The sequence below is a fragment of the Geospiza fortis genome, unplaced genomic scaffold (genome assembly GCF_000277835.1).
Source record: "Geospiza fortis unplaced genomic scaffold, GeoFor_1.0 scaffold538, whole genome shotgun sequence".
Classification (NCBI taxonomy): Eukaryota; Metazoa; Chordata; class Aves; order Passeriformes; family Thraupidae; genus Geospiza; species Geospiza fortis.
This window is the reverse complement of record NW_005054368.1, coordinates 1,831,531-1,842,210: the sequence shown is the minus strand read 5'-3', so window position 1 is coordinate 1,842,210 and position 10,680 is coordinate 1,831,531. Positions and strand designations below refer to the sequence as shown.

The window sequence follows — 10,680 nt, the reverse complement described above, 5'->3', positions numbered from 1 at the left end:
TCCTGCTGATTTAGCAAATCCTGAGGGAAGCTGATAGGATTGCCCCAGTTTGAAGAGTTTTCCTGTCATTAAATATTCCAATCTGTGGAGTTACAGAACTTGACTGTTTTAGATCAGGTTCTGTGTAACCGGGATGAGCTTTGAGGCTTCAGGCGCTGGTCCCGCCCATGGCTGTGTGATGTTAGTGGAGCCATCGCTGCTGGTTTGTCGGGAGTGCTGCGGGAGGGACGGGGGTTTGGAGCCTCCTTTCTGGTGACTCTGAGCTGGAAACTCTCTCCAGTTTTGGTCCTGTGAGGGCAGCTCGTGTTTGGCTCCCACAGAGGGTGTCCCTGTACAGAACTTGGTGTGGATCACCCAACGCCTGGGGTCCATCAGCTGCAGCCTCACAGGAAGGCTTGCACTGATCTGCTTTGGGTTTGAGGGGGGCTTGGGCTTGATTTCTGTCCTTGGAATTCATGAGAGCCAACTGACTGCTTTGAGACCTTCACGTGGAACCAAATTCTTCTTCTGTTTCTTGCAGACATCTGCTCCATCACTGTTTCCAGGCTCTGATGGACCATGGAGTCAAGGTTGCTTCTGTCCTGGCCTATTCCTTCAGCAGACGGTGCTCCTACATTGCAGAGTCAGATGCTGCTGTGAAAGAAAAAGCAATCCAGATTGGCTTTGTTTTAGGTAACTGCTGCTCATGGGCTCTTTGCTTTCTCTCTTGCGAGTTTCAGTTAATGTAACATTAATTTTTTCCTGTTAAAGATAGCCCTTTTAAAGAGCTGTGTGTTTTGGAATGGAATTTTTAGAAAGCTGCTTGTGTCTTAAAATAAATATATTGGATTTTAATGTCTAAGAATGTATAGACTTTGTAATTCAAACAGTTTAGGTTTAAAATTGGTTTACAGTTGTGATGAGGAATTTGCATGATTTTAGTGCAGGTTAGTTGTGGCGTTTTTTGACAGAAATGTGTAGAAAAACTCTGTAATACCAAAAAACCATCCTAAACCAAAGTATTATTTCCTTCAGCTGTAGGAGAATTCTCCTCTTACATTTCATCCTTTCCAGGTCAGGAGGGTTTGACCTTGACAGGATTTCTGTCTGTAGAAGCAGGTCCATGAAATAAGCGATATCTTGCAAGACCTGAGCAAACCCTTTTTCTCTTGAAAACCTGTCTTGCTCTTCAAATTGCTGTTTGTTACTGATTTTTGCAGGGGGGTTCCTGTCAGATGCAGGCTGGTACAGTGATGCTGAGAAGGTTTTCCTTTCCTGCCTTCAGCTGTGCACCCTCCACGATGAAATCCTTCACTGGTTCCGTGCTGTGGAGTGTTGTGTGAGGTGAGCTCACCTTGAATTCCCAGGAAACCTTGGAGCCATCCAGCTCCAGATGCTCCTTTAGTGTTCTGCTGCTGCACCAGAACACTTTCCTGGCTGGAGCTGGAGATCAGGAGGTGCTTGTTTTACACTAATCCCTGGATTTTCAGCTTCTAAGTTGGCAGCACAGTACAATGGATTAAAAACCCCAATGTTTTGCTATCCTGTGTAATCTCTCATGAGTAACACTGCTGGATAAATAAGAGTGGTCCAGCAGTTTTTGTTTCCCAAGGATTTTTGCATGTGAAGGAATGTTCTGTGTTGGACTTTGCTGAAGTTCTATTTACTACAAAGAGAATTTGCCAAATCCAAATAACATAGATACAATTGAGCAGAAATAAAGGCAAAACTTCCCTTTCCTGATTCCAGATCCAGCAAGTTTTTTTGCTCCTTGCTGAGTGCTTAGCTCTGGGCCTGGGAAAAGATCTGGGTGTCCAATTCCTGTGGGCACCTCTGGCCACAGCTGAAAATATTTGGAAAAGTTTTTGGTTTTTTTTTTTTTTTGCTGTAAGAATTTTGAAGCTGCCTTGTTCCTCAGGGCCTGCAGAGGTTCACATTTCATTGACAGAGGCCTCTGTTGCTCTTCCCCTGTGTGTTGAGGTGTGATGAGCTGCAGGCAGGAGGCTGGCTGGGTTTTGTTGCTCTCACCATGACCAGGCTGGTTTTGCCCACTCCAGATGTGCCCGTGGGCACCTGGAGGCTGCTGGGCAGAGTTAAAGTAGGATTTTTTTTTTTTTTAGTTGCTCTAACAAAGAACAAAGCATGTGCTGTATTTATCTGAATCTAGAGCAAAACTTGTTTGGAAAGCTGCTCCAAAAAAAGCCCTGCATCTTGTTTATGGTTGGGCAAACACGAAGAGTAAAGAGGTTTTGCCAAGAGCTGCTGATGTCCTGTGCCAGCCCAGGGCCATGGCAAAGCTGCTCTGCCTGGTTCTGCTGGCTGGCATTCCAGAAATGATGCCAGGAGCCTGGGCACACAAATCCAGCTTCCTAGAACTGGGGAGTGATGGACATAGAGCCACAGTTACTGCTTGGTCCTTTGCCTTCTAATTAATCTAAAAAAAGTTTTCTCATTGCATCAGGCTCTTTGGCAAGCTGGAGAAGTTGCTTAAAAATAACTGTCACCTTCTCCAAATAGAAATGAAAAGAAGGGAAAGAAAGGGAGGGGAAAAAGGGAACTGTCTCTGCTGGACAGTAGTGTGGAAAGGAGATTTTCATTCTGTGCAGGAAGAAAGCGCCCTGTGTTGGAATGAGCCCTCCTGACCTGGGGTGTTGGCTCTGGTGTCAGAGACTTCCATTGTTCCTGGGGAGCTCTGCTGGGACATCACCCCTCGGGGCAGCAGGGGCACTGGGAAATGTTCTGGCATCTCCCAAACCCTCAGCATGCCTGGTTTGGAATTGTGTCGACCTGAAAGAACTCAGACACTTTGGGAAGGGCTAAATCTGTAAAATCTAAACACCTTTGTGTGGCAGAGAGCAGTCACTAGACTCAGTTTACTGCCTTTCAGCTTGAGAATAAATGGTGGTGTTACCACCTGATCCCACTGCAGGAGGCTCTCACACTGGAGCTGGGGGGAGTTTTAAGGAAACAAAATTCAAGTCCAGCTTTTGAAAGTATGACACTTTCTTTGGCAAGTCAAACCTCTGGGAGTTGAATTAATACATTGCAGTATTAATAGAACACAGTTTAAAATGTGTTGTATTTTGTGTTATTTAAGCACAACTTGATGTTTCCTTGTCCTGGCAGTAGTAGATTCTGTGGAGAAGCTGGGAAGGTGTGAGGTTTCTCTGAGCTTGTACCCTGCTTTTGTGGGAGTGTGGTGCTCCTTTTGGTTTGCCTTCTCTCATTATTCTGTGTTAAACAAAGAGGTACAAGTGCATAACACAAATACGTGGTTCTCCCACTTCATTGTTGCACATTTGGCTGATTCCTGGATTGTTTTCTTCTGGTGGTTTTAGACTTGCTAAGCTGCTGTGTTGGCTCTGAGAGACTGAGTTTGTTGGGGGAGGTTAGTCCCCAAAAGCTGTTATTGCAGACATCAAAGGAGGTTCAGAGCCATTAGCATAAACGTCCTGAGGCCTTTTCTCTTCCTCTTGGCTTTATCTCCTAAGATTCCTTTGGATTAATAAAGGATTTTTTGTTACTCAGAACTGGATCACATAAACTCTGCTTATCCTAGAGGATTGGCTTAGGTTTAGCTTGGGTTTTGGGGAGATTTCTTTGTTTCTAGACCCTATCACTGAAGCATCCAGACACTGGATATGATCTTTCCCAGGAGCTTATCTAAATTGCAGTGCTATCCCCACTGGCTTATTCCATTACATGGGATTTGGGCTCCGTGGTTTTGATGTTGCAGAGCAGCTCCCAACTGAATGGTGTTGGCAAAGTGTTTTTTTCTCTTTAGGAAAACTGTTTACTTAATTCTTCTCTCATTTCTTTATAATTCCTGTCTTTTGTTGCTGGAATGTTCCTGTGACCAGGCACACAATGCACTTGTACATCGTGTTTGGTTCTGAGGCTTTATTTAAGGAAAAATGTGGGTGTTGCTTTTTGCTGTCTTGTTGTTGAGCCACGGTGCTGGTTCCCACTGGAGAGCTGGAATTTGTGTAGCTTTTGCAGGGTTTTGAAGGGCTTTTCTTTTGATGTTCTCTTTATGCAGCAAATCCACATCTGTCATGTGCCTGCCTTCAGGCCCTGCTTAGGAAAATGGAAACTTATTTCCTTTCTTGTTACCGTTGGAGTTTGGTGATGCATTTGGGTGGCAAATGGAGGGACAGTGTTGGACAGGCTGCTCTTAGGATGAGCTGAGCTGTATCACTGGGGGAATGGCTGCAGTAGCTTAGATCTATTTGGGGCAAGTGGAAACAGGAAGCAGATTTAGAAAATAAATTGAGCAAAATTTTCACTGTTTGCTCCTTCCCCTTTAGCAATTGATTGGAAGTTTTATCCCAATGTATGATATCAGGATTAAAATGCTGATTACCCACATAGTCAGAGTTTGAGCCTCTTTGCAGCTCAGCTTCACTTTGTGCTTCCCTTCCCTCTGTGCAGTTCTCCCTGTGCTGTGTTGCCCTGATTTCCCAAGCCTTGCCTGGTGTGCTCAGTCTCTGTTACTCACTGTCTAATGACACATCTCCAGCAGGGACAGTGGAGGATAATTCACCAAAATTCCATGTCTGCTCACTGGCAGGTGTTTGCCATGGAGCAGGAGCAGCTGCCCTGGCTGGGAATCCAGCTCTGCCCTTGGGGCTTGGGATATCAATGCACACCCATTCCAAATGCACCTCCTTAAAGCCAGTGAGCATCAGCCTGCTCTCATGCACAAATTCTTTGGTTTTATTTGTAATAAGTGCCACAAGCTGGAACTGTTTCTTCTCTGGAGAAACAGGAGGAGGTTTCACCAGTGCTGGGTGTTACTGGTTGTGTTTGGGTGTCGATCCTTCAGATGGGAAGGCAGCAGGATAGCAGAGGGAAGAGCAGGGGATGTTTGAGATGTTGTGATCAATGAAATGGTCTCTCCTGGTGGAGCTGGTTCTCATGTGGAATGGATGTGATGAAATCTTACATGAAAACCTCCCCCAAGCACAAAAATGCCTACTTGGAGCTACTCAGGGTTTGGGGGGAAAGTGCAGGGATGCAGAAAAACGAGCTGTGTTGTACCTACTGTGTCTGCTTGAGGTTCCACCCTTTGGGAAGGAGGTGGAAGGGATTTCAGGCTGTGTAGGGCAGGGCTTTGGGAATGGAATCTCATCAGTATTGGGAAGAATGGATTTTATGGAGAAAAACACACAAAGGCACCACACCAGAATGGTTCAATGCAAAACTGTGTCAATAGGTAAAATCCTGTGGCATCTCCAGCAGGAAAAATTCCTGCCCTGTGCCCAGCTGTGTGTGACTGACCCAGGCAGGGCAGCTGTGCTGGGCTGGCAGAGCTCCAGCCCTGTGAGTGTCACTGAGAGATCCCTGGTGCTGCTGCAGGCAGAGCCTCTCCAGCTCCCTCAGCAGCTCTCTCTGCATCCCCCAAGGTTGCTGCACGTCCGGAACGGGAACTGCAAGTACCACCTGGGAGAGGAGACCTTCAAGCTGGCGCAGTCCTACATGGACAAGCTGGCCAAGCACGGGCAGCAGGCCAACAAGGCGGCGCTCTACGGCGAGCTCTGCGCGCTGCTCTTCGCCAAGAGCCACTACGACGAGGTGAGGCCCTGGGGGCTCCCTGGCACTGGCACCTCCTGGCTGTGCCTCACTAGCCCTGGTTCTGCTCTCCTTGGCACCTGTGTGGCACTGCCAGAGCGATAATTCTTTTATCCACTCTTGTTTCCATGGGTCGTTCTGTGTTAGTCTGTGAGCTCTTCACAGCCCTTGGACCAACATGAACATACAGGTGTTACCTTGCCTGTATGTGTTGGTGACCTGTAAATGAAATATTATAAAAGCTTATTTTAATAATTGAGGATGAATAGCAGAACCTGGTTTGTTAAACTGTCTGAAGTGCAGCTACTTCATAAACTGGTTTTCCTTTAACCCCTAAGTTCACTGACAGGGTGTTGTCCTGCACAATGGGAGTTGTGTTAATTGCTTAAAGATCATAAAATACCCTGATCAGACTGTAAAAGTCATTGTAATATAAACCTTAGATTAATATATAATACTTACATATTCACTATTAGCCTTAAAAGTGGTTTTTAAGTCTGTCTTTGAAGACATAACTGGACAATTCATTACACATAAGCACTCAAACTGCGTATTTTAAATTTTGGCATGTAAATGACCAGCTTTTCAGAGGCAGGTGATATTTTAATGTTCCAATGTTGTGAAGTTCCAGCTTCCATTGTGTTGGTGCCTCTCTGTCCCACAGGCCTATAAGTGGTGCATAGAAGCCATGAAGGAGATCACAGTTGGGCTGCCTGTAAAAGTAGTGGTGGATGTGCTACGACAAGCATCAAAGGTGAATCTGAAATCTCCCCATTGCTTTGAGTACTAAATTAGTGAGAGGAGAGGTTGTTACCTCCAGAATTCTCCTCAGGGGCCCTAAGGGTTGTTGTTTGTGTTTGTCTCAGAATGGGTGGGGGAGTTTGTTTGTGTTTGTGTCTCTCTGAAATGGAGTTAGAGCTGCACAGGTGACCACTGTGACAATGTTAACCTGCAAACTTCCCTGGAAGGGCTCTGATCCCTCTTTGATCTGGACTAGGTACAGCACAATCCCTTCAGTCAGGCAGGATAAAATGAGAAGTTTATTAATGCTGTGCTGCTTTTCCTAAATAACCAAAAAGTCCTTTAATAACCACAATGATATCTTAAATTAAAACCAAGAGTAAGTGTGGCAGTGTCTGGGGAGGCTGAGCTGTGAGTGCACAGCTGCTCACTGCTTCCCTTCCCCTGCCCAGGCCTGTGTGGTGAAACGGGAGTTCAAGAAGGCAGAGCAGCTCATAAAGCACGCCGTGTACCTTGCCAGGTAAGGGCCATTACAGAAAAAACCCTTCTAAAATTGTACTCAGCTGGCCTCAGTTTGTGATGGAAGTGTGTTTGTGCAGGGAGCATTTTGGAGCCAAGCACCCCAAGTACTCTGACACGCTACTAGACTACGGATTTTACTTGCTCAACGTAGACAATATCTGCCAATCTGTTGCCATCTATCAGGTAGGCAGCAGGACTTGTTTCTCTTGGTGGTTTTCATCTCTCAGATGTTGTAGTTCATTCATGGAGATAGAGAATAGTTGATTTCATTACTGCAGTCATGATGTTTTACAAAACCCCAAACACTTCCAGCCATGGGGTTTTGCTTTCTTTGTCTTCTTCTGACTCCTGTCTTTTATATAACTGGTGTCTCAAATATGCAGAGAATTTCAGAGCCAGTAGATTCATCATAGAGATGAATTTGGGGTTTTTTTCTGTGTTAACTGATGAAATTGTGTTTCTGGAACTCCTGCAGACAGCGCTCGATATCCGGCAGTCGGTATTTGGAGGTAAAAACATCCACGTAGCTACAGCTCATGAAGACTTGGCTTATTCTTCATATGTTCACCAGTACAGCTCTGGGAAATTTGACAATGCACTGTGAGTACAGCACACAGCAGCACAGTTAGTGCTGTAAATGAAGAAAAATACTCATTGCATTAATATTTCTAATTTTTCATCAGTTAACTGCTGGCGTACATAACAGATCCTGAATTTTTTATTTCAACTCTCCCAGATTCCATGCTGAACGTGCTATTGGCATTATCACTCACATTCTCCCAGAAGACCATCTCCTCTTGGCCTCTTCAAAGAGAGTTAAAGGTAGTTCCCTTTGTTGTTTGAACCATTTGGTTGTGCTCATCCTGGTCCCTCCCAGGCAATGCAGCTTGAGTTGTCTTTCTCAATGGAGGTAGCTGTATTAGTCCTTGGTGTTTACAGCACACTCGTAAAATACAAAAAAAAAAAAACTTAGGCAGATGAGTTGGAGTGGGTGGATGAAATTAAAGAATATAAAAATGTACTGGGAGCTTGACACAGCAGTGACAGCAGTTGGTGACAGACACAGAGCCTGGTGGGCTGTGTCCCCAGGTGGGTCCCTGGCTCTGAGCTGGGTGTGGGCACAGTAACAGTTCCTGTCTCCTGCCCCCAGCCCTTATCCTGGAGGAGATTGCCATAGACTGTCACAACAAGGAGACAGAGCAGAGGCTGCTCCAGGAGGCTCATGACCTGCACCTCTCCTCGCTCCAGTTGGCTAAAAAAGCCTTTGGGGAGTTCAACGTGCAAACAGCCAAACACTACGGCAACCTGGGCAGACTGTATCAGTCCATGAGGAAGTTCAAGGTAAGACTTTACTCCTGACCTAAAATCTGCAAGACAGCTGAAATCTGTTACTACAAATGAGGGGTTTCAATGTCTGCAATTCCCAAGTTCAGTTGGTAGTTCTGTGCTTAGAAAACTTGTGCTTTATCTTTCACCCCAAAAGCTTTGTGCAAAAATAATCCATGGAGATGGATGATACCCTCAGAGGGTGACAGAGAAGTTTGATGTTTGGCTTTGTTACTTTTTGCCTGTTACAAAATGCTACTGTTTGAGCTGCTGCATAGTTAAGTTTCTTTAAACTAACTTTCCCCTCTTTCTGTGGGGTGGTGAGTGGTGTCTGACTGACCTGTGTGACTCTGGCCCTGACAGGAAGCAGAGGAAATGCACATCAAGGCCATCCAGATCAAGGAGCAGCTCCTAGGGCAGGAGGATTATGAAGTTGCCCTCTCTGTGGGCCACCTCGCCTCCCTCTACAACTATGACATGAACCAGTATGAAAATGCTGAAAAGCTTTATCTGAGATCCATAGCAATTGGTAAGTGACTGCAGGAAACTTAAGTTAAAGTTTTTAGAAAATAACTTGGCTGTTAATCTCAAGACAACATTCTGTGGCTAGAACATGAGTGGAGAGTGTAGGCAAATTTTATTGGTAAAAATAACCTGATAACTCAGATGCACCCCGTGGAGATCTTACCCCTCAATTTGATTTTTCTCTTGGGTTTCTCTAGGAAAGAAGCTTTTTGGTGAAGGATACAGTGGACTTGAATACGATTACAGAGGTCTCATTAAACTGTACAATTCCATTGGCAATTATGAGAAGGTGTTTGAGTACCACAACATTTTGGCCAACTGGAACCGGTTGCGGGACCGGCAGTTCTCGGTCACGGATGCGCTGGAGGACGTCAGCACCAGCCCCCAGTCCACAGAAGAAGTGGTCCAGTCTTTTCTGATGTCTCAGAACCTCGAGGGACAGAGCAGCTAAGAACTTGGTCAATTAACCAGTTAAGGTTTTTTCCCCCAGGTTACAGGGGGAAAAGTCATACTGTGAAATCTAAACCATGTAGTTCTCTGGGGGCTGGAATTTGCGTTGAAACACTGGTCCAGTCTACTGAAGAGTGCCCATACGGATGAATGTGTGTTAAATTCCTCTCAGCATGTGTATGGCATGTTTAGTTCGGCTCACATTTTTAACTTGGTATTCCTAAAAAACCCCCTTCTTTCTCTCTTCTTTCAAAAGAAGCTACTTTGCAGAAAGTCTGCAAGAAAACATTAAATAAAACTGTTTGAGTTCAAAAGAGTTGCATTCTTATTACAGATGGAAGGTTTCATCGAGAGCTTTCTGCTGATTCACAGAGAGAACAAAAGCTGTACTCTGAGGAGCTGTAGGAGAAAGGTCTTGCTGCTGTATCATTGTAGCAAAGTTCATGGTAAATAGCCAGCAAAGGGAGGATGTGCTGGCCTTGGCTGCTGCCTTACCAAGAAAAGTGGCAAAGACCCACTCTGGAGAGCACCATCCGCTCATTGAGTGCCACCTGTGCTGTCGTGGATGCCCTGAACTGGACCAGTACAGATCCCACAGACCAGCAAGCACAGTGTCCTCGGTGCCACCACCAGTGCTCCCCTGAGCAGGACCAGGACACCACGGTGGACCAGCCTGCTAGAAACCGGTTTTGGACCAGTGGCTTTAATTTAATATTTCTGCCCCTGCATTCACTTTGACAGTAGAACTCTCTCATTTAGGTGTCTGATCAGTGCAAATGATATCCATGTGATAGATCCAGAGCTAGGAAGTGAATTGATGGTTTGTCTGTACCCAGTGAGCTTCTGCAGAGATTCCTGGCAGTGCCACAGCTCCACCCTCTCCACTGTGCTGCAGCCACTCCTCCTTTCCTCTCCCATGGGCTCTTTCTCTGCTAACAGAGGCCATACCGTGTTTATACCAGTGAAGAGTTTTGTATTCCAGTCCAGTTCCATTTTCTGTTTCTGGAGAACACAACTTACTGTACAGGTCGCAGGGGTCAGTGGAAAATGCCAAAAAGCACAACAGGTCTTTTTTTTTGTGATGCTTCATTTCTACATTAAACAAGAGTACAACCAGAAACCGATTCCTTACGTTAATTTCCGAAGCAGAGCTCAGCTGTACAGACCCTCTGAGAATGCCTCTCTCACTAGCTTGTCTTAATTCTTCTTCTGTTGGGGGCTGTGTGCTTGTGTGGGTTTGGGTGTTGTTTTGGGGTTTGTTTTATTTCCTGATGTTGGGTAAGATTTGCAAGTCTGTGTGACACAAACTGGAACCGACTCGCTGCTGTTACCTCAGCTGTGCCCTGGATCTGGGATTCTGTGGGTTCTGTCACTTTGGGGGTCTCTCTCCCCCTCTTTTCAGGGTTTGTACCTTGGCCAGTCGCTGCCAGGGCTTGGCCGGCTCTTCCCGCAGGACTGGGACTGGATGTTCTGCTTGGGGTCTGGTTTTTTGTTGGTTTATGGGGTTTGTGGCAGGGAAAGCTGCTGGATGATCTTCAGGGAAGAAATAGAGGTTTTGGACATGAC

General features: G+C 45.7%; 1 protein-coding gene across 1 annotated transcript in view; it reads left to right on the top strand.

Moving 5' to 3' along the window:
* APPBP2 (amyloid beta precursor protein binding protein 2) overlaps window positions 1–10,234 on the top strand; it is a 21,357-nt gene extending 11,123 nt beyond the window's left edge. The window contains exons 3-13 of the mRNA XM_031059772.1: window positions 521–672; window positions 1,200–1,323; window positions 5,385–5,553; window positions 6,215–6,304; window positions 6,744–6,811; window positions 6,891–6,996; window positions 7,289–7,413; window positions 7,550–7,635; window positions 7,964–8,154; window positions 8,503–8,668; window positions 8,862–10,234. Of these exons, the coding sequence (XP_030915632.1) occupies window positions 521–672; window positions 1,200–1,323; window positions 5,385–5,553; window positions 6,215–6,304; window positions 6,744–6,811; window positions 6,891–6,996; window positions 7,289–7,413; window positions 7,550–7,635; window positions 7,964–8,154; window positions 8,503–8,668; window positions 8,862–9,115 (1,531 nt within the window). The 3' untranslated portion in view covers window positions 9,116–10,234. The remainder of the gene's footprint in view (window positions 1–520; window positions 673–1,199; window positions 1,324–5,384; window positions 5,554–6,214; window positions 6,305–6,743; window positions 6,812–6,890; window positions 6,997–7,288; window positions 7,414–7,549; window positions 7,636–7,963; window positions 8,155–8,502; window positions 8,669–8,861) is intronic.
* Window positions 10,235–10,680: the final 446 nt, after the last annotated feature.